Source organism: Lepidochelys kempii, chromosome 1, assembly GCF_965140265.1.
Source record: "Lepidochelys kempii isolate rLepKem1 chromosome 1, rLepKem1.hap2, whole genome shotgun sequence".
In the NCBI taxonomy this organism is placed as follows: domain Eukaryota; kingdom Metazoa; phylum Chordata; order Testudines; family Cheloniidae; genus Lepidochelys; species Lepidochelys kempii.
This window is the reverse complement of record NC_133256.1, coordinates 123,025,029-123,048,763: the sequence shown is the minus strand read 5'-3', so window position 1 is coordinate 123,048,763 and position 23,735 is coordinate 123,025,029. Positions and strand designations below refer to the sequence as shown.

The window sequence follows — 23,735 nt, the reverse complement described above, 5'->3', positions numbered from 1 at the left end:
TTATTTGTATGTTTGTCATCAAGCCTTGTATCTGAGTTTGTACCATGTGGAATTAGTTAAGTCTTGACATCTTGTTGCAATCATAATATTAAGCAATAAAATCTTTCTTTTAACAGGCATCTTGGATTTTGTGCAACAGAGTGAAAGACAGTGGAATAAGCAGTGAAACGTTTTTAATCTGGTTGACTTGAGTTCCTTTGTTGGAACAAAAGTAAACTGGTAGAAGATGCTGGCTGGGAAAGTTTTGCAACCTGTACTAAAAATGAAAGTGGATGAACTCTTCCTGTGCTGGCTCAGTCAGCCTACAACCCAGTCGATGTTAAAGGATTGTTTGAGAAGGATCAAGAATGAAGAGAAGACTGAAATTGGTAGTGGAGATGCTGGGGACAGTGAACCTCTCATTTTTACTAATAAAACCTCCAAATCTAAACAAAGTATGCTAGATAACCTGATATCTCCTTTGGTGACTCCTTCCAGTCCTCCTCATCTTTCCACAGCTCTCCCCCTAGGAACTTCAACTAGCCCAAGAAACCTATCTAATATTAGAGGAATACGTAGGTCTGCAGGGACAAGAACAGTAAGTTCCTTTACTTTGAGACTTGAATTAGAATACCTTTTGTAATAGGTGAACCTAAGGTGTGTGGTGTTGATGAGTTATGAGGCTGTTTTTGTTTCACCACTGCATTCAATCAAAAAGTGAGTTAGTGGCATAAATAGCTAGTGTTCGCTAATACTTGTCTAAACTACCAAGAGACTGGTTTCAAAATAGCAGCCGTGTTAGTCTGTATCTGTAAAAGGAAAAGGAGTACTTGTGGCACCTTAGAGACTAACAAATTTGAGCATAAGCTTTCGTGAGCTACATCGATTGCATCTGATGAGGTGAGCTGTAGCTCACGAAAGCTTATGTTCAAATAAATTTGTTAGTCTCTAAGGTGCCGCAAGTACTCCTTTTCTTTTTACCAAGAGACTGATAATCTTATAGCTGATTGAAGATTACTCAAAACAAGAAACTTCCAAGCATTTTGTTTCCCTCTGGAATCTCCAGTTCTCCAAAATCAACAATGGTGGTAGTTATTCAGTACCGTGAAGTGTAACGAAGTAATGTAAAAGGACACTTGCCAGCAAGTTAAAGAAGTATGGGCTGGATGAATGGACTATAAGGTGGATAGAAAGCTGGCTAGATTGTCGGGCTCAACGGGTAGTGATCAATGGCTCCATGTCTAGTTGGCAGCCCGTATCAAGTGGAGTGCCCCAGGGGTCTGTCCTGGGGCCGGTTTTGTTCAATATCTTCATAAATGATCTGGAGGATGGTGTGGATTGCACCCTCAGCAAGTTTGCAGATGACACTAAACTGGGAGGTGAGGTAGATACGCTGGAGGGTAGGGATAAGATACAGAGGGACCTAGACAAATTGGAGGATTGGGCCAAAAGAAATCTGATGAGATTCAACAAGGACAAGTGCAGAGTCCTGCACTTAGGACGGAAGAATCCAATGCACCGCTACAGACTAGGGACCGAATGGCTCGGCAGCAGTTCTGCAGAAAAGGATCTAGGGGTTACAGTGGACGAGAAGTTGGATATGAGTCAACAGTGTGCCCTTGTTGCCAAGAAGGCCAATGGCATTTTGGGATGTATAAGTAGGGGCATTGCCAGCAGATCGAGGGATGTGATCGTTCCCCCGTATTTGACATTGGTGAGGCCTCATCTGGAGTACTCTGTCCAGATTTGGGCCCCCACACTACAAGAAGGATGTGGAAAAATTGGAAAGAGTCCAGCGGAGGGCAACAAAAATGGTTAGGGGACTGGAACACATGAGTTATAAGGAGAGGCTGAGGGAACTGAGGATGTTTAGTCAGCGGAGGAGAAGAATGAGGGGGGATTTGATAGCTGCTTTCAACTACTGGAAAGGGGATTCCAAAGAGGATGGCTCTAGACTGTTCTCAGTGGTAGCAGATGACAGAAAAGGAGTAATGGTCTCAAGTTGCAGTGGGGGAGATTTAGGTTGGATATTAGGAAAACCTTTTTCACTAGGAGGGTGGTGAAACACTGGAATGCGTTACCTAGGGAGGTGGTGGAATCTCCTTCCTTAGAAGTTTTTAAGGTCAGGCTTGACAAAGCCCTGGCTGGGATGATTTAGTCAGGAATTGGTCCTGCTTTGAGCAGGGGGTTGGACTAGATGACCTCCTGAGGTCCCTTCCAACCCTGATATTCTAGGACACTAAACTCTGACAAATATAATATCGTACAATCTGAGCTGTATATCTCTGTTGCAACTCTTACTAGATGCTAAACGTACCACAGTGAATGCTACATGTGCAGGAAAATAATTTCCTCCTATAGAGGATTAGAAATTGCAGAAATTTGTTGATTTTAGTTGTAGAGTAGCTGCTTTAATGAACTTAGCATCTAAGATCTGATCTACACTGTGGGCGGAGGGGGATCGATCTAAGTTACGCAACTTCAGCTACACAAATAATGTAGCTGAAGTCGACATACTTAAATCTACACACCGTGGTGTCTTTACTGCAGTGAGTCGACTGCTGATGCTCCCCCGTCGACGCCGCCTAGTCTAGACGCAATAAATTGACCCCTGCTGGATCAATCACTGCCAGTTGATTCAGCGGGTAATGTAGGCAAGCCTAATAAGTTAGTATCCACTCCTATGTGGGTGTGCGTCTGATAAAATCTACTACTGGTTGGATTTACAAGCTATGCTAGTGTCTGAAATTGGTATTAGGGATTTCATTTGACTAAAGATGTGGAGTAGAGCTTTACAAACTAACATCTCTGGTTGGAAGCTCAAGTTCACTGATTATCCAAGGGCCACATGTCACTTTTCCTGGTGCTAATACAGAGCAGTGTACTTTACTAGAGTTTGAAAAATTTTCCATACACACCTAACTCTACAAAGGGAGTGGTACTATCTACCAGTAGAGGGACAACATCCTGGTGAGAAGCCTAGGCCCAGATTTTTAAACGTAGTTAGGTGTTGCTTTTGTTCAGCATTGCAAAACCTAAGTATCTTTGCCTTAGGCGTCTAAATCACTTTGAAAATGAGGCTTAAACTCCTAAGTCAGTTCATTGCAGTGCTGAGTGAAGAAACATTTAAATCCCTTTAAAAATCTAGGCCTTAGTCCCTTGTTATCCTTAGGCTCTAGGAAGGTTAACTAATATTTTGCCTTTGCTTCTGGAGGGTCATCACTTGTATCCTTTTCTGCTTAGTAGATGTATAACTTGAAGTTCTATCAGTATTGTGTAGAGGCTGAATGATTTATTGCCTCAGACTTTGTGGGAATCTGGTTTTAAGTATGTGCTTTTCTTTCCACTTGTTCGATTTATGATGGGCACAGGTGCTTTCAGTTTGAATTCTCAGTGGAAGACTGCTAGCTGTAGAATTTCTTATCCAGGAAATCAGAATGAGTCAATCTTGCTTTTTTCCCCCCCCCCCAATACCAGTAGCTGCAGAGTGGTCGTAACATTTCTCAGTGAAAAAATCCTCCAGAAATTCTTTATTGTGAAAGCATCATAACGTAGAACGAAAGTGAAGAACCTTAGTTATGTGGACTAATGCTCTTTTGTTATCCAGATACTATGACTGTATTACAAATGCGTGAATTCATAGAAATTGCATATCAGAGTAGTATTGGAGCCAGTTTGGTTTTTTTATTCCTTCCTAGTACAGTAAGGCTAAGTCTGGTATCTGTTTTCCAGCACTTTCCTGACTGGCAAGGAAAAGCTAAGGATTGAGGATGGAGGGGTGGGGAATTTAGGTGGATCATTGGTGGATTTACAGCTTGCTATAGTTAAAAAGAAACAAAAAAACCTGTGACCCGGTCATCCAGTTTTTGTGCCCATCTTTCTGCATGAATCTGTCCAGGTCCAGACAGGAGCTCTGAGTACAGGAATACTATTTGTGTGGAAGCCCAGGGACGAACACTTACTGACTCTAGAAGCCAAATCTCAGACTCAGTAGCCCTATAGATGAAGTAGTGTTGATTATACAGACATATCCATAAAATAGCATGTGGCGATATACCTTTTAATCAAAGAAAAGGCTAGCTTTCTAAAAGACTAGGTCTGAGGGAAAGATGTATTGCTGCTTATCCTTAATTTAATTTGGTTCTGCCATAGAGCAGAGTACCAGGTAAACAGATGTGAAGACATTTTCTTTCTCGCTGTAGTGATAAACTTACCAGGCACCATATTTTGTACAGAACCTCAGACTTGATTGCACTTTAACAGTAAGTAATAGTTTTGTCAGTAGGTGGTATGTTTCTAAGCTCTCCTTTCATAAAGCTCCTGACTTATAGTGAAGGCCTCAAGTATTGGGCAGTGTTGCAGAATTTGCTGCAGAACTGTTCTAAATTTTTAATCTTTTAAAAAAAAAAATGGCAGCTAGCCTTCACTGTTACGACAAAATCCTAAAAATGAGAATTGAGTGTAAACCAATGCAGAGTCTTCATGCAGTCTGAAATTATTTCTGAGGGCTTGTTTAAACAGTGTGGTAATGTGCACTCAAGGGGTGTGAATTCTCAAGCACTTCAACATGATGCACACGAACTGGCCCTTGAAGATCTTGCTGGCATGAGCTAAAAGTTCTTAGTGCCCGTTAACATAGTGCTGTTTGAAATGGGACTGCAAGGGCCAGTTAGTGCACAACATGTTGATGGGTTTTAGAATTCACACTCCTTGAGCATGTATTGCCGTACTGTGTAGACAAGCCCAGAGCTGCCTCATCTCCGTGGGCTGATAAAATGTTGGTTTAAAAGTTAAATATCAACACTACTGAATATTATAGCAAAAACATCCAACTGTCATCCTAAATTGCTTTCCAGACACTTTCAAGTCAGAAACTACCACTAACCTAATCAAGTTGCCCAATTTCCAGTTTCCCCCTCTTCTTTAACTGCTTATATGGTTTACTTGTGTTGTCTCTGCAAAGTCTGCAGCATGTTATAAACTGAAAATGGCAACATAAAAATTAACCTGTTTAAATGTGTGGCCTAATTCATCGCTGTTCTATGGACCTTTTAAAGTGTGAAGAGGTGTAAGACCCCCCTGGACAGCACTACTAGTGCGGTAGGGGTTCCTGCCAGTAACTGGGGCAGACTGTGCGTGGGTCAGAGAAGACACGGTGAAGGCAGATCAGAGACAGGAGCCATGGGGGGCAGATCGGAAGTGGGAGAATCTAGCTGGGGCAAACCTGTGCCCCAGGAATTGTCTGTGCAGTGGCTCATAGGAGTGCTTGCAACAGGACCACAAGTTAAGGCATCCCGTGACACAAGGATACAACATCTGATCTATGGGATTGCTGTACTAGCTTTTTAGTACTGTATTCATTTTCACATCTAGTCCAGTAACCTGCAGTTTTGAATTTAAATAAAGGTGCCCCAGAACTCAGTGTAGAGTAGAAGTGTGCTACAGAATTTGCCTAGTTTCTTGATTTATAATAGTGCAGTGGCAATAGTTGCCTCTTGTTTGAGGCCTGAAAACAACTTATTAGGCGTTTCATTATCTGTAGGCTTAAAGTTCCATTATAGCAGAGCAGATGGCAAATGAATGAGTTGGTCTTCCATTACCAAACATAGGCAAAACTACTGAAGTCACAACCTCTCACATTTCAGTGCAATAGGCACCAGAATTTATCTGTAATGTAAGGATAATTTTATAAATATACTAAAAGTAATAACTATTTGACAGCAAGGAATTGCAACAGTTCTTGTTTGAACTGTTGTCCTTGGTGACAACAATAGAAAAAAATGATGGTCTGGTGAGAGAATTTTCATGTTTCTAACAAATGTATAGTGGGAGGAAAACTAAAATTTTGGCAAAAAATACACTTGGGATTTGGTTCCATGGTTGTCACTAGAAACCCTTTGAAGGATATTGGAGTCTTACAGATTACAGTTGTTTAATCTACTCCATTCTTCAGACAATACTTAAGAGGGGAAAGAAAATCTTTTGAAGTTAATATTACTCAGTTTGCTTGGCAATCTGAATGCTCTGCAAACTGTGTACCGCAGCTAGCCCAATGCATCTAACAATCTACTTCCCCAATTAAGTATACCAGTTGTTAAAGAGAACTGAAAATGTACTCATAATGGGGAGTAGGGGAAGTCATAAATGAAAATCTAACTTTCATTTAGATAGTGGAGTGGCTTTTATAATACTGTTTAGAAATGACCCTTATAAGCTCAGTTCCCACCCAAAATTTGGGTCTAAGCTACAGAAAACTTATATGAACACTGGTCTAATTTTATTATCAGCTGAAGTGAACCTTCATCTTAAATGTTTCTCTTCTATAAAACACAGTATGTTTAAGAAATAAAAGTTGCTTTTGAATAATGTGCATTTGCTGGGTACGTCAACCCTTAAAATAACACCCTTGGTATAATGGCAGGTTCTCCTATGGCTGCTAACTTTCTTATAGATTCCAGAATCTACCCTTTTGTCCTTCAGATGCATTCACAAACCACCCATTACAATGTTAATAGAATGCATCTGTTTGTGTATGTGTACTTAAGCATGCTTCCAAGATGAGTTCAAACAGATTTACCTACAGCTAGTTTAAATATAAGTGAAGTTTGGAATCCTAATCTTCCATAAATGAAAAACAAGTTCCTAATTGTAAAAATAGCTTGTAATATAGCTTCAGTAATCCAAATTTAGGTTCTAAACAGGAACCATAAAAGAGATAGGAAAAAAATTAAGATACAATATTGTAGCATTTGGGACTATGTACCAAAAGGTGATATAAGAGAAGGGTCCTACTTCTAATCAGGAATAGTGGAAGAATGAACAGAATTTCTTAGAGCTGCCCAAAATTTCACTATAGCCAACTTCTTTAAAAGTCTCTGCTCTTTTAACTGCAGAAGGGAAATGTATGAATGCGCTTTGCAGTTACTGAAGTATATATTTTCTTTCGGGCAGAGGCCTCTTCCATCACAACCTTTGGTACATTTGGGCTGAGTCACTGAATTCTGATATCCATTTCTGGAATTATCACAAATAACATACAGGGCATGCAGTGGTGCTGAATACCTACAAACAAATAGATTTCAGGAGATAACAATGAGACCTGAATTATAATTCTCTTTGGGGTTAGTCTCTATAAAAGGGTTTTGGGTCCTGAGAAAACAGGTCTTATCTGAAGGGAGGAAAATCTTGTTTCTCCTGGGCCTTATTCCCCACACAGTCAGGGGAGAGGCAGGAAGAAAGATGATTGAGACAGTCCTCCGCTAATGTAGAACATAGAGTACACCCTTCTTTAGCCAGTAAAAGTGCCAGTCATATTTGAAGATAAGCTGTGTTTGTGCTACATCAAAGCCACTGATGATTCAAGCAGCTAAGAGCCAGTAAGTTAGAGGATGAAGACTTGGAAGGAGTTAGTTTGTGTGCTGTTGCATGGACAGCATAAAGGATACTCATTGTGGTATGTGCTTCCATGATCTGTCCTGAACCAAATCTGGCACATTAGAGTGGGATGCCTGTGAGGAACAGATGTCTGTCATTCAGCCATCATGTTTAGGTCTGGGTTTTTTCATCTTGCTTTCACTGGGTCAATGTCAAAGATGACTTTTGCAGGGAAGTTGGTAGGCATTCAGAGCAGCTGACTACACCACTTTGGAGAGAAGGATCTGTTTAGTTAGAAAATGGATCTATTCATTCTACTTGAATTTTTACCATTTGATGTTTTCAATCATTTGGAGATGCTTCATGTGACTGGTGTCCAACTCCTTTTCAATCTTAACAGTACATGCCATGTTTCAGTCACATATGTCAAAAAACTGACCACTGAAGCATTTATATAATCCTCAGCTTTGTGTCTACTTATCTTAGTAGCCCAGATTGATACTCTGGTTTTGAAAACTGAGAAAGCAGGTGCAGAATTGAACTTGATTTGTTTTAAGTTATGTAAAGTTACTTTACTTGTAAAGTCCACCAACTAATTTTAACCTGGGTTTCACTTTATTTTTGCTCTTAAATATTCACACAGAGAAAATGCCCTCATTGCATAAACTCTTTATATATTATTTTACTTGTTTTTACTTTACTATTTTATTTACCTCTCCGAACCCAAAACCAACCTGAGAACTTGCTTAGATAACTTAATATCATGATACAGCTCATAGATAAATAACTAGCTTTTGAATAAGGGATGTTTTACAAAGTTTACTTTTCTTGTATAGTCTTTCAGTGTTGATGATGGAAGTTATATTAATTAACACTGCTTTTTTGGAGAAAAATTTAAAACCTGTAGTCTTGAGTTTAAATGCAACTATACAAAAGCTACATTAAAGGAATGTTAAGGTTGCAAAGTCAAGCACTCAAAGGTTAAGAAAAGCCAGAATTAAGGTTGCACAATTCAACTTTAATTTTGCCCTCGTGTGTGTGCATTGATTTATATGATCACTGTTTCCCACAGGACCCCCTGCCTCACTCAGTGTACAGGAGACTTATAACTTGACCAAACTTGGGGAGATTTTCTCAGGCAACAAAAGGCATGTCCCTAGCACCAGCCTATATTGTGGTCCAAGAGAATCATCTTACTGAACCACCATTGAGGCTGCCCAGATCCTGCCCCAAGGAGTTATCCAGGGCAGTAAACTGCTTCATCAATCCTGAGTGCCTATAACTTGTATCAAAGCCGAGTTAGCAAGCACTGCAAATAACTATTGCCCAACTTTCATGAAATGATCATGTGTGTGCAGGTAGTCTTCTCAAACAGCATGGATTCTCTCTGCCTGAAACCACCAACCAACAGCCTCCCCTGCATTCCCAGAGTATAGTACATTCACTCACGAAGTTCTGGGCATTCTAAAAGAGTCCTGACTCAAGACTTGGGAATCTACCCCATGCCCTTCCTGGCTCTTGGGAGTCATGAATAACTGGGTGCCACTGAAATAGCCAATGCATCTTTCAGAGAAGGAATCTTCCCATCCTTTTTCAAACACGCAATAGTCTGACCAACGCTGAAGAACCCCACTGTGGATACTTAGACCTAGCCAACTATTCCAAGTTTCAAACCTCCTATTCCTGAGCAAGCTCACAGCGAAACTAACAAAAGGCCAATGACAAGCTTGTCTAAGTGAAGCTAACATTCTGTACCTGGAATAGTCTGGATTTAGGCCAGGACATGGAACTGAAACTGCTATAATGGCACTAATGGACGATTTCTCAGTGGATAGAGAACAGACATCCATTCTCATCCTCCGGTACCTCTCTTCTGCATTTAACACATGACTATGATATACTGCTGTATCACTTGAGAGAGAGATGGTGGGGTCCAGAATAATGCACTAAAATGGTTTGAGAGTTTCCTGGAGGGATTCACCCAGTAAGTAGTGATGGGAAACTGCATCTCCACCACTAGACCCCTCACTTGTAGAGTTCCACAGGGAGAGTTCTCTGTCCAGTCATTTTCAACATCTGCATGTAACCACTATGTGAACTGCGTCAGACAATATGTAATCCAGTGCCACTAATATGTAGATGATACACAGCTCTATTTATCCTTCACCATATATGCCCAAATCACTGCCACCAAGATGTCCTAGTGTTTGGATGAGTTCAGCTCATGTATGAACAGCAGCTGGATGAAGCTAAACCTAAGCCAAACAGAGATGGTGCTGGTGGGCAGAGTTTTCAGCCACAGTGCATTCTCTGTTGATTGAAGGTTCACATCCACAATTAGTCAATTCAGTCCATGATCTAGGATTACTCTTGGATTCCTTGCTGACACTGAGCTCTCACATAGCAACAGTAACACTTACTACCATCTCTGGTTGGCTAGGAGACTGCCGCATCCTGTTGGACAACGACCTGGCCTCAGTTATTCATGTCTTTGTCACCTCTCAGCTGGACTACAGCAATGTGGTATACCTGGGCATGAAACCTTCAGTATTTAGGTAACTCCAACTAATATATACACTGCAGTATGCCTCCTCAGCAGCACAGGCACATCACACCCATACGCTGCTCTCTACAATGGCTTCCCACAGAATTTTGAATCAAGTTGAAGGTCTCAGTCCTTATCTTCAGTACGCCCCATGACCTGGGCTCAAGATACTTAAAAGTTCATCTTAATCTCTGGTAAAAAGATCATGGTCAGCAACATCACTCCTCTGACACAATAGAACTCAACAATGAGGGTAAAGTTCATCTGTGTGGGAGACAAAACTTTCTCTGAGGACGATCTGAACCTGGAATGAATTCTTCCAAGAACTAAGGCCCCCACAAACCTCACCACTTCACCCTCCAAGTGCAAGGCACATTTTTTTTGACCTTGACTTCTATAATATAAACACATAGCAAAATTATATTAAAGTTTTAAAAAAAAAAAAACCTCACCAAAACAAAATGCTTCACTACATATGCTTCTCTCTCTGGTGAGAGGATGAGATCTGACAGGTGACAGCTGTCTTGCTTAATGCACTACTGGAAGGCTCTCTGAGCGCAGTATAAAAACCTACATAGACATTCCTTTTACCTGATGATGATGATGATTGTATCATTGCATGTTTGTTGCATTCCTTTGTTTTTGCTTTTGTTATGTTTAAAAAATAAGTTCTTAAAATAGCATTTACTAGATGAAATTGGTGTTGAACTACAATTTGATCACCTATTGTAACTTTGAAACAGGTCAGTATATCCATTATGCTGTAGGAAAGCTTTTGGAACCCCCCAGATTTATTCTTGAGTGGGGAAAAAACTTTATTTTACTGTCTGCCCCAGTTATATCTGTGCTCATACAGATTTAGCAGTGCCAAATAAGTATGTTATGTTTCTAGTAAATGTAAAACAGGAAGAAAACTAAAATGCAATTTTTTGGCAAAAACTTTTCCAGTTTTTAACCATCTACAGCAGTTTCAGAAATGTACTTTAATGTTGCAGACAACTTCTGTTGCATAGCTTCTTTTCTTACTCATTACTAACGGGTTAATGCCCCAATCTTTGGAATTTGGAGTTGATCCAATGTTGGTGGATGCTCCTGAACTAAGTCCCCACCCTTCAGCTCAGGTCATCAGATTTTCTGCCTCCAGCAGCTTTTCTTCATTTTCTTCATTTTATAACTTTATTTTTTTATTCATTTTTGTACAGTAGCAACGCATGTTTCTTTTCCCCCAACTCCCTTAGTTTGCGTTTTTGGTAACAGGGTGGCTTCAATCATTCAGTGCTGCAGCGTCTCTTAGGCATTCTTCTGCCCCCATTTGGGCATGGCAGAGCTGGCCTGCAAACACTAGGCTAAATCTCTGAGGCAGCATTTACAGACTTTACAGAGGGTGTATTATTCCCTACCTGCTCACAGCCAGACAACCCTTGTGCTGCCAGACCATGGGTCTCAGTTGGAACTGTATGTTGGGTCTCACCTCATGCCCCAAGGAGCCATGACTCAACACAAGACCAATCAGAAGCTTCTGAGCATTTTAGGAAGATAGTGTCCTTTTCATCCTCAGATTATCTGACTACCTCAAGGAGGTAAATCCTGCAACAGACCTGGGCTGGAGGGGAGGAAACCCTGAAAGGATTCATAAACCTCCCTGTCTCTCTCCTCCCCTCTCTCTCCTCCCCCCCGCCTCAAGGTACCAAACTGGGTTCTCAGCTCCCTAGGGGAAGAAGCACAGGGTTCCCTACAGAGCTCACAAAATTAGGTGCCTTCCCACAGAGGTGGACATTTGATGTGATTTGAATAAGACAAGTACAAACAACATGATGAAAGTTAACCTGATTTTTTTTAACTCTAATCCTTGCTTGCTTACTTTGAAAGCAAGCATTGCAGAGGAGAAGCAAATTCCAGAATCTGAGTACATACTTTTAGTTCATTTGGGCAGCTATATCTGATGTTTGAACCAACCTCCCCATGCCTAAAAAGTCCCTAAAACCATGGCCAAATGGGAACAGATTAGTGAGCCATCAAGTCCAATATTCTGTCTGACTGTGGTTAGTACCAGCTGCTTCAGAAACAGGTGCAAAAAATCATGTAGCGGGCAACCATGGTGTTCACAGGGGAAGTTTCCTCCTATCTTCTGTTAGAAGTTTGCTTATAATTAAGGTATTTGTGTTTATATCTCTCCCAAAACTAGGGAGTAACCAGGGGTCAAAGCTTTTCTGTGGCAATGCAAATAATATCCTTGGCAGAGAAGAATCTGTTACCTTTCCAGACAGTTTACATGAAGGATAGAGAAAAGAAGGGAGAGTTTAAGTCCTCCTACTAGTCCTCAACTGGTGCAAAATGCACTTTGGACTTGCAAGATAGTCCAGGAGCTCACACTGCACCAGCAGAAAAGAGCAGATTTCCTGAAGCAGGGACTCCTTCATCTGAATCAGGAATACCTGTAATTAACAACCTGGGCATCAAAACGGAAGTGTAGTTCTGCATAGATTGTCCATTAGCCTCTGATACATTTTGGTATTCATGCAGAACTCAGATAGGAAATTTTTCATTGGTGTGGTCAGACTACTCAAGATTTTCACATTATCCTTTTGGATACAGTGTGGGGAGGGATAGCTCAGTGGTTTGAGCATTGGCCTGCTAAACCCAGGTTTGTGAGTTCAATCCTTGAGGGGGCCATTTAGGGATCTGGGGCAAAAATTGGGGATTGGTCCCGCTTTAAGCGGGGGGTTGGACTAAATGACCTCCTGAGGTCTCTTCTAACCCTGATAGTCTATTCTGATTGTTCACCACAACCCCAAATCTTCAGAGTGACTGCATCCTACGATATAGTCCCCCATCTTGTAAGGATGTCTGTGCCCTTCATTCTTTGTTCCTAGCTGTATACATACATATTGTTTGCTTGTGCCCACTTTACCAACTGATCCATAGTGCTCTGTATTAGTAATCTGTCCTCTTTGTTTACCACTCCCCCAATTTTTATGTCATCACTGATAAAAGTTTGAAGATTTTGTTTTCTTTCAAGTCATTAAATAGTGTAGGAACATGAACTGATCTGTGCGGGACCCCACTTGGAACTCACTACACAGTGATAGATCTCAAAATGTAACTTGTAAATGTGAAATCATCAGTTAGCCACCTTTTAACCACATTAATTTTGTACCATTCTGTTTTTTATCAAAATGTTATGAAGTACCAAATCAAATGCCTTACGGCAGTCTTAAATATATGACCTTGTCTGAGGAAGATTTGCAAGTAAGATTCAATTTCTTTGCAGCTGCAGCCTTTTGTAGGAAGATGCTAATGTTCCCACATAATTCCTTGTTTTATATAGGGGAACTTCTATTCCTGCTTCTTATTCTACTATACTGCTTATTGTTGTCCTCCTCCTGTGATTCACTGCTTTCTGGTCACTGCCTCCCATTAGTGAGAATGAGAGGCGGTGTGGAGCAGAATAGGGAGGAAAGTCTTTTTTTTTTTTTTTTTTTGTTTCTTGTGTTAGCGTCATTTCTCATCTCATTCCACCCATCCAGTAGTTTGGTAAATTAACAAAATAAAAACTGATTTTTTTTCTCTAAAGGGAGACTTTCACATATAATTATCTTAAGGTTAATTCATACATTATGCCAAGTTGTTGTCTTAATGATAATAGTGGGTAGCTGGAGTATTTCTACAGTTTTGGGAGAACTCTTTGTGGCCTAATCTGAAGAGCAGGGCATAAATCCTGGAGCCTCCAGCAACAACACTGGATAATCTCTGAACTACATAGGTAGGTGGCATTAACCTATTAGTGATGAATGAATAAGGAGAGAAGCTACTAAGAGAGTAAACGATCAGGTAAGAAATTTGCCATTGCTTATGCTGCATAGATTTTGTTAAGATTTAAACTTAATGACAGTTCTGTAGAATTTGAACTATAAATCCCTATTGTATGATGATGCAGATCTGGTTGGGGCAAGCTGTACAGACAGAACCCCGAAATCATTACACATGAACACTAAAACATAACTGCATAGATTGGGATACAGCATGTCTGCCTCTGTATGTCTCTCTATAACAGTGTTGCTATGTAGTACAGCCTCAATGGTGGTATTGATTTATTTGTAAATTTAAACATGTTTTGTGTTCAGTAAATGGTAACATAAGACTGAATGGTCCTTTGTCCTGTGCCAGTTGTGCCATCACTACTGCACAAGAAACCACCCTGTGCTCTTGTACAGGACTGGGTGAAGCCCAGTACTTTCATTCCCCTGAATGCAAATACTAAATAAGGATAGCAATGACAACCAATTCAGGGCTTTGACTTAAGAGCACAACAGGCTCTTTAGTCTTCCAGAGACCATAGATATAATTGCATCAAACATACACTTTTGTGGTATGCTTTCCTGAAAAGATGCTGTGTTTTTTCCTGATGATAGTGTCATTCCACCTCAAGTACTGTGAGAGGGTTATCAGTACTGATATATTCAATATAAAGATGTTTCTCTGGCTCCATGGGAGGAAGGGCCTGCCATAAACTCTTCTTTTTAGATCTGGAAAAATGTAGCTAAGCAATGTTCCTCTGAACAGCATATCATACCTCAACTTCAGTAATGAAATAATTGCACTTGAGGCAAGTTGGTGTACCATTGGTGTCTTGTATACATTAAGAGTGTCACTGTACAGAACAACTTAGAAAGGAAGCATTGTTTGTCTGACTGAAGAACCAAGTATAAATTTTTGATCTAAGAGACGCTGAAGTTATTCATTCACTAGCTTTGCTCTTCTGTTTTACTGTTTTTCTTATGCAGTATTTCTTTGTTGTTCACTCATTGCACATATGACTCTGGAACAAAGAATTTTTCATTTCTCCTCATTGTCTTGGTAACCAGAAAGTTAATTTTGATTAGGCGTATTTCTTTATTCATGTTAATGTTTTTTTAAAAAAAAAACACACAAAAAACCTTCCAATTAGCCATGTTCCAAACCAGTAGCTAAATTTTTGACTTTTTAAAAAATTCTCAATTTTCTAAATACTAATTTTATTAGTAATAGTGTTTAAATATTGATGTGCTCTTCCTCTGTGTTGCTTTTTGGAATCTTCACTGATGAAAGCAAGTAAAATTCCAAAAGTATAATTAGCTTTCTCCAGAAAATACAATTCACATGAATCCTTTAGGCGTAGGACAAATATGGATTTTGGAAGTTGGATGCAACTCATTTAAGTTCATGAAGTTTCACAGCTTTACACCAGATCTGTCTGATCCAATAATTAAACTCATAACTAATTTAGAGGATTGGACACTTTTTCTGTTTACCCTACTGTTGTAGTCTGTAGTCACTGGAAAATGGTAACACTGAATTTAAATGGTCAACTAGATCAAAGAGAGCAAAATGAAGACTGGTTGTTCCTTAACTACTCAATCTAATCCAAAACATTTAACATACTAAATTGGAATCAGAAAAACTTAGCTCCTTACTTGACTTGAGCTAATCATTTCTTGTTTTAAATTTTATCCTCAACTTCCTCCAGTATTGCTAAAGCTAAATTTTGAACTAATGGATACCACAATTGTCCCTTCAAAAGCTAGATGCTGTTAAGCTGTAAAAATGTCCCACTCAAATCTTCAAAAAAAGTGCTACTCCTGCAAATCATTGATTTGTTCAGACATCAATGATAGGTCAGCTTCAATTTTAAGCAACAAAAATGGTCCTTCAGAATGCAAGCACAAAGGCAGCCTTAATTATAGCAGTCGCTATGTGCCCAAGTTATAATAAAGCTGTAATCCTTTGGGTGGACATGTCTGTAATGTCTGTTTGTGCCACACTTATCACTTCAAACAGTTTTCTTGGCTGAAATCCATGAAATAGAATTGGTAACCTTAGGTGACCTTAATTTCTCTAAATTGGAGGCTTCATGTTCCAAATGACTGCCTCATGGAAGAAATTAATATAACTAAGTAAAAGCTTCATTGATCTGGGGAAAATGTCAAATTAGTTTTTTTCCCCCTATACTTTTCAGTTCATAATGAATGGGTACCAAATTTAAGATTCTAGCTTAATTAGAAAATGAAAATAATGTAATGCATCCCTTTATCTATATAATATACTTCACACATTTTATTTGGGTAATTGGGAGTTTCGATAATAGAGAGGGCAAGAACTATTCAGCAGTGAGGTATCCACATATGGAGGCTTGTCCTCCTCACAGTGGTCTCTGCCCCACCATGACTGCAGCCTCCTCCTCGCCCACCTCATGCCTTCAGGGATCAGTTGTCACCAGCCTTGTGGCATCACAGGGAGTCTTCAGCAGAACTGCAGTCACAGCCCTGCTCATTCACTTCTGCAGAGGGCTTCCTGTGGTGCCATAGGAGCCAGTCAGCAGTAGAGTGGTCACTCCTGCATCCCGGATCCTGTCATTCTCCTCGCAGTCCTGGCCGGGGGCCTCTGTTCTATTATCCAAACATCTGCATTGTCTGAATCTTTGCCTTGTCCCCCAGCATGAAACACATGACCTCTGCAGCAAGTATCTCATGCTGTGGGACAAAGAAGTGATTCAGTTAATGTGGCAGTTGGGATAATAGAGTTTTAGATAAATGGGAGCATACTGTAATAGTTAAATTACTGAGAAAGCCCTTCACAGAAGTTAGTTCACCAGGAAGTGTAGTTGCATTTTTAAAAAAGACTAGCTTGCAGTCCTTTATCTGATAAGGATAAAATTTTCAGTTCTGATTTAGTGCATAGTAACCAACCGACTATCAAAGGGGCATGTTTTTACATAAGAATGGCCATACTGGGTCAGACCAGTGGTCCATGTAGCCTAGTATCCTGTCTTCCAATAGTGGCTGGTGCCAGGTGCTTCAGAGGGGAATGAACAAAACCGGGCAATTACCATGACCATCTTGGCTAATAGACTTAGATGGACCTATCCTCCATGAACTTACCTAATTCCTTTTTTGAACCCAGTTATACTTTTGGCCTTCATGCCTCTGGTAGCAAGTTTCACAGGTGACTGAGTTGTGTGACAAAGTACTTCCTTTTGCTCGTTTTAAACTTGCTGCCTATTAATTTCATTGGGTGACCCCTAATTCCTGTATTACATGAAGGGGTAAATAACCTTTCCTTATTCACTTTCTCCACGTCATTCAAGATTTTATAGACCTTTATCAAATCCCCCTTCCCCCCCCCCCAGTCATCTCTTTTCCAAACTGAACAGTCCCAGTCGTCTTAGTCTCTCCTCATATGGAAGCTGCTGCGTAGCCCTAATTTGTTTCTGTTGCTTTTCTCTGTACGTTTTCCAATTCCAGCATCTTTTTTGAGATGAGGCAACCATATTCAAGGTGTGGGTGTACCATGGATTTATCTTATTCTCTCTCTTTCGTATGGCTCAGAACATTGTTTGCTTTTTTGACGGCTGCTGTACATTGAACAGATATTTTCAGAGAACTATCCACAGTGATTAAGATCTTTCTTGAGTGCTAATTTAGATTTTGTATGTATCGTTGGAATTGTTTTCCAGTGTGCATTACTTTGCATTTGTCAACATTGAATTTCATCTGCTATTTTGTTGCTCAGTCACCCAGTTTTGTGAGATCCCTTTGTGACTCTTCACAATCTGCTTTGGACTTAACTATTTTGAGTAATTTTGTAGCATCTGCAAACTTTGCCACTTTACTGTTTACCCCTTTTTCCAGATCATATATGAATATTACAGCACAGGTTACAGTACAGATCCTTGTGGGACCCTGCTATTTACCTTCTCCACTGTGAAAACTGGCCATTTATTCTTACTCTGTTTCCTATCTTTTAATCAATTACTGATCCATGAAAGGACTTTCCCTCTTATCCCATGACCACGTACTTTGCTTAAGAGCCATTGGTGAGGGACCTTGTCAAAGGCTTTCTGAAAGTCCAAGTACAATATATCCCCTGGATCACCCTTGTCCACGTGTTTATTGACCCTCCCCACCCCCCAAAGAATTGCAGTAGATTGATTGAGTCATGCTTTCCCTTTACAAAAGCAGTGTTGATTTGTCCCCAGCAGATGTCCATCTGTGTGTCTGATAATTTTCAACCAACATGTCTGGTACTGAAATTAGGCTTACTGGCTGTAATTGCCAGGATTGTCTCTAGCCTTTTTAAAAAATTGGCATTACATTAGATATTCTCCAGTCATCTGGTACACCGGCTGATTTAAGCGATGGGCTAAACATCAAAGTTAGGTTTCAGAGTAGCAGCCGTGTTAGTCTGTATCCGCAAAAAGAACAGGAGTACTTGTGGCACCTTAGAGACTAACAAAGTTAGTAGTTCTGCAATTTCCTATTTTGAGTTTCTTCAGAACTCTTGAGTGAATGCTGTCTGGTCTGACTTCTTATGGTCCATGGGGATGCGTTGCATCCGAAAGTGCTAAAGGAGTTGGTGGATATGATTGCAGAGTGATTGGCCATTATCTTTCAAAACTCATGGCGATTGTGGGAGGTCCCAGATGACTGGAAAAAGGCTAATGTAGTGCCCATCTTTTAAAAAAGGGAAGGAGGAGGATCCTGGGAACTACAGGCCAGTCAGCCTCACCTCAATCCCTGGAAAAATCATGGAGCAGGTCCTCAAGGAATCAATTCTGAAGCACTTAGAGGAGAGGAAAGTGATCAGGAACAGTCAGCATGGATTCACCAAGGGCAAGTCATGCCTGACTAATCTAATTGCCTTCTATGACGAGATAAGTGGTCCTGTGGATCAAGGGAAAGCAGTGGACGTGTTGTTCCTTGACTTTAGCAAAGCTTTTGACATGGTCTCCCACAGTATTCTTGCCAGCAAGTTAAAGAAGTATGGGCTGGATGAATGGACTATAAGGTGGATAGAAAGCTGGCTAGATTGTCGGGCTCAACGGGTAGTGATCAATGGCTCCATGTCTAGTTGGCAGCCCGTATCAAGTGGAGTGCCCCAGGGGTCTGTCCTGGGGCCGGTTTTGTTCAATATCTTCATAAATGATCTGGAGGATGGTGTGGATTGCACCCTCAGCAAGTTTGCAGATGACACTAAATTGGGAGGAGAGGTAAATATGCTGGAGGGTAGGGATAAGATACAGAGGGACCTAGACAAATTGGAGGATTGGGCCAAAAGAAATCTGATGAGATTCAACAAGGACAAGTGCAGAGTCCTGCACTTAGGACGGAAGAATCCAATGCACCGCTACAGACTAGGGACCGAATGGCTCGGCAGCAGTTCTGCAGAAAAGGATCTAGGGGTTACAGTGGACGAGAAGTTGGATATGAGTCAACAGTGTGCCCTTGTTGCCAAGAAGGCCAATGGCATTTTGGGATGTATAAGTAGGGGCATTGCCAGCAAATCGAGGGACATGATCGTTCCCCCCCTATTTGATATTGGTGAGGCCTCATCTGGAGTACTGTGTCCAGATTTGGGCCCCACACTACAAGAAGGATGTGGAAAAATTGGAAAGAGTCCAGCGGAGGGCAACAAAAATGGTTAGGGGACTGGAACACATGAGTTATGAGGAGAGGCTGAGGGAACTGGGGATGTTTAGTCAGCGGAGAAGAATGAGGGGGGATTTGATAGCTGCTTTCAACTACTGGAAAGGGGATTCCAAAGAGGATGGCTCTAGACTGTTCTTGGTGGTAGCAGATGACAGAACAGGGAGTAATGGTCTCAAGTTGCAGTGGGGGAGATTAGGTTGGATATTAGGAAAACCTTTTTCACTAGGAGGGTGGTGAAACACTGGAATGCGTTACCTAGGGAGATGGTGGAATCTCCTTCCCTAGAAGTTTTTAAGGTCAGGCTTGACAAAGCCCTGGCTGGGATGATTTAGTTGGGGATCGGTCCTGCTTTGAGCAGGGGGTTGGACTAGATGACCTCCTGAGGTCCCTTCCAACCCTCATATTCTATAATTCTATGAGTCTATGGTTAAATTTATCCATTTGATGCAAAACCACCTCTATTGACGCCTTAGTCTGAAACAGTCCCTCAGGTTTGTCACCTAAAAAGAATGGCACAGATGTGGGAATCTCCCTCCATCCTCTGCAGTGAAGATTGATGCGAAGAATTCCTGTAGCTTCCCCGCAGTGGCCTTGTCTTCCTTGAGTGCTCCCTTAGTACATTCATTGTCCATTGGCCCACTGATTGTTTTACTCCTGGGGGAATTCTGCACCACTGCACATGCACAGAATTTAGGTCCCCTGAAGATTTCTTTGCTCTCTTGCAGAAAAATGACTTTCTGACGGGGAAGCAAAGGGAAGCCACAAGAGCAGTCATGCCACCCTCCCCAGCAGTATGTTTCATGTGCTCAGGGCAGGCAGCAGAGAGTTAAATCACTGAGGGCATGGAGGCGGCACTGGGAAAGACCCAACTGGTGGTCCCTACCTTGCGTCGAGCTCAGCGGCTGGGCTGGGGAGGATGGGACATCCTCTTCCCCTGCATGGCATCCAGGGCCAGGTGAGACCCACCTTCAGATTTCTCCCCTGGCTGTAGGAAGTTCTGCAACCCCCCCCCCCTTACTTCCTGCATCCATTGCTTCTCACTGTAGGGGGAAAGGATCCCTGTACAGAGAGCTGCTCCCACATCTGCCTAACCCCTGTGTATCCAGACCCCCGATGAGCCCCACTCCTCCTGCACCTGGACCACCCTGATGAGCCAACCGCAACCAGATTCCCACCCCACCGAGCCGCAACCAGTTTCACATGGATACCAGCCCCACACACCCAGACCCCCCTGCTGAACCCCAACCACCTTTACCTGGAACCCCCTACAGAGTCCTATTACCATTTCACCTTGAACCCCCCCAAAAAGTTCCTGTGCATCCTGTCCCCTCCTACCCAGATCCCCCACTGAGCTGCCTGATTGCCCCACACAGAACCCTCTCAACCCATACCTGGATCCCCCCCACTAAGCGCTTCCATATTTGGATCCTGTCTCCCACACTTGTTGCACCTGGTATGGGGTATTTCTGGGGTGGGCCCAGTTCTTGCACTATGGCAGGGTTGCGCGCAGCCTCACGGCCAAGTCCATGTCCCCGGGGACGACAACTGCAGTTATCTCCCACCTTTGTGCTGTCAGTGGCCTATGCTCCCCAGTACCATGCTGGAGCCTCCACATTTATTTGACAAATAAAATTTGCAGAATTTTAAAATATTGTGTGCAGTTTTAATTTTTTTGGTGTAGAATTTTTAATTTTTTGGCTCAGAATGCCCTCAGAAGTATTGTTTGGCAGGCTTCCTGCTTCTGATGTACTTACATATATATAATAATTTTTGCTTTTAGTTTTTGCCTTTTGCTAGTTGTTCTTCAGTTCTGTTTTGACCTGCCTAATTATACTTTTACCCTTGACTTGCCAAAGTTTGTGCTGCTTTTGTTTTCTTCAGCAGGATTTGACTTCCAATTTTTAAAGGATGTCTTTTTATCTCTAACTATCTCTGTTACTCTGTTTAGCCATAGTGGCATTGTTTTGGTCTTGTTTTTTAACCTTATTTATTTATTTATTTATTTATTTATTTATTTATTTGGGGCATACGTTTACTTTGAGTCTCTGTTATGGTGTGTTTAAGTTTCCGTGCAGCTTGCAGGCATCTCACTCTTGTTACTGTTGCTTTTTATTTCCATTTAACTAGTTTCCTCATTCTTGTGCAGTTCCTCTTTTTGATGTTTAGATGCTATTTTGGTGGCTTTCTTTGGTATTTTTCCCCCCTACAAGGATGTTAAATTTAATTACATTGTGACTGCCATTTACGAGCAGTTACTAGTGGATTGTGGATACTTCTGCTTGTTGTAGCTGCTCCTTCCCTTACTGTCACTGAACTTCAGAAACCTTCTGAGAAGCAAAATCTGTTGAGGCCATGCAAGGGCTGTCTTTTTTTCATGTTTTCAAAAGTGTTAAACCACATCTGCGCTAGGGTTTAACACCACGATAGTTACTGTTAGCTAACATATTCTTAAACGTGACTTGTTTGCTACTCTAGATGTGGCTGTGAGGGTTAAGAAAGTTAAACTGAGGGGGTTAGTGAGTAAACTTTTCTTTTCCTTTCCTTATTGGGGTTTGTTTTCCATAGTCAACTTGCTTTCAGGGTTAATTAGGCTAAATAGCTATGTTGAAGATGCTTGATGTATTAGATTTTTCTCATTTGTCCATGTAACATTAATCACTATGTGCTTCTTGCCTTTGTAACAAACTTTTTTAAATCTTTTAAAGAATCCTCCTTTTCTTTAGGCCAGAAGGGATCATTATAATAATCATCTGGTCTGACTTCCTGCATAACAAGGCCAAAGAATCTTACCCAGTAATTGCTGCATTAAGCCAAAATTTCTGCTTGAGCTATAGCATATCATTTAGGAAGTCTGCATATCAAGACTTCAAATAACTGAGAATCCACCACATATATAAGTAAGTTATTTCAGTGGTTATTTACCCTTGCTATTAAAAATGTGCACTTTATTTCTAGTCTGAATTTGCATAACTTCAGTTTTTATCCATAGAATCTTATTATGCCTTTTTCCTTTAGGATTCAAGTCGCTTACCAATATATAGGTACTTTTAGTTTTTTGATTTGTATTACCTTCACTTGCCTAAACTAAAGAGATTGAGCTTCTTTAGTTTTTCTTTAAAGGCACGTGTGGAGAATGTGGGAAATTTCTGTATTTTTATTAAGAACTGTTACTCAGTTACCCAGCCACTTTTGTATTGTTACCTACTGGGTATGAAAGGATTAATTTCTTTCCAGGAACAAGGGGAATAAGATATCAAATGACTAGGTCACGAAGACATGCTGGAATGGGTATGAATGGACTATCAAGATCTGTCAAAATGTGAATGAAACTACCTTAGAGATATGAGGTAATGGTTCAACCATTGGTCTTCCAGTGTAACAGCTGCCAACCAAGGGGACTTTTTGGATGTGGAAAGGCAAATTACATGTCTGACCACACCTCCACCCTTCCTGGGCAGGGGCAGGACATGTGAAAACAGTATGACTGAAACTTGAAACAAAGGACTCTGAAGTGTTAGGAAACACCTGATAAGAACCCTGTTCTCACAGTTGATGGTAATTCAGTCTCATATGGGAGAGCAAGATGAGGGAAGTTGGCTGCAAGCATGCAGTCTGCCTTCCAGATGATGGCAAAAGTAAGACCCCGCTAACTAAACAAGGAGATGCTGGCAAGCCAGATGGAAGAGGTTTAGTTTTGCTTGATCATTTTAACCCAAAGCCCTAAATACTGTATTCTGTATAGTGGACTAATAAATGCCAGTTTATTTTTTGAAGGCTGTCTTTTGTACTGCAAACAGCTGCTGTATAGCTCCCACAAGAGTAAGTCTCCAACAGAGGGGGTCCAGGCTTATTTGGATCTGCTGAAGAAGCCACAGTGAGAAACAGGTGCAGCAGGCAGGGATGTAGTCTCAGACTAACAGCCATAGGGCTCCTCCTTGAAAAGGAGGTCAAGGCCTATAACAAGGATACACTTCCAGAAAAGCTGTACAAAGGTCTCAAAGTAACAGCCATGTTAGTCTGTATTCGCAAAAAGAAAAGGAGAACTTGTGGCATAGCACACCCTTAGTATCCGTGACTGCATATTTTCCAAATATCAGATCCTCCTTGAAGCTTTTTTCTTACCTCTTTCCAGTTTTTAACAGCATAGACTTGTGGACACCAGAAGTGGACAACTATTCCAATAATGATCTCACTAATATTACATTCAGATATAATACTAATCTCCCTACTCCTGCTCGATATTCCTCAGCCTGTATATCCAAAGCTTGTGTTCTCACCCACTTAGCTAAAGCATTGCGCTTAACGCTCATGTTAGATTGGTTGTCTACTGTGACCACCTGAGTCCTTTTCAGTCACTGCTTTCCAAGCTACAT

At 41.1% G+C, this 23,735-nt stretch overlaps 1 protein-coding gene across 6 annotated transcripts in view; it reads left to right on the top strand.

Moving 5' to 3' along the window:
- The window catches only part of PPP2R3B (protein phosphatase 2 regulatory subunit B''beta), a 95,656-nt gene that overhangs the window by 2,809 nt on the left and 69,112 nt on the right, over positions 1-23,735 (top strand). For all 6 annotated transcript variants that reach the window (XM_073353807.1, XM_073353827.1, XM_073353835.1 and 3 more), the window contains exon 2: positions 117-577. In XM_073353807.1, the coding sequence (XP_073209908.1) occupies positions 227-577 (351 nt within the window). In that variant the 5' untranslated portion in view covers positions 117-226. The remainder of the gene's footprint in view (positions 1-116; positions 578-23,735) is intronic.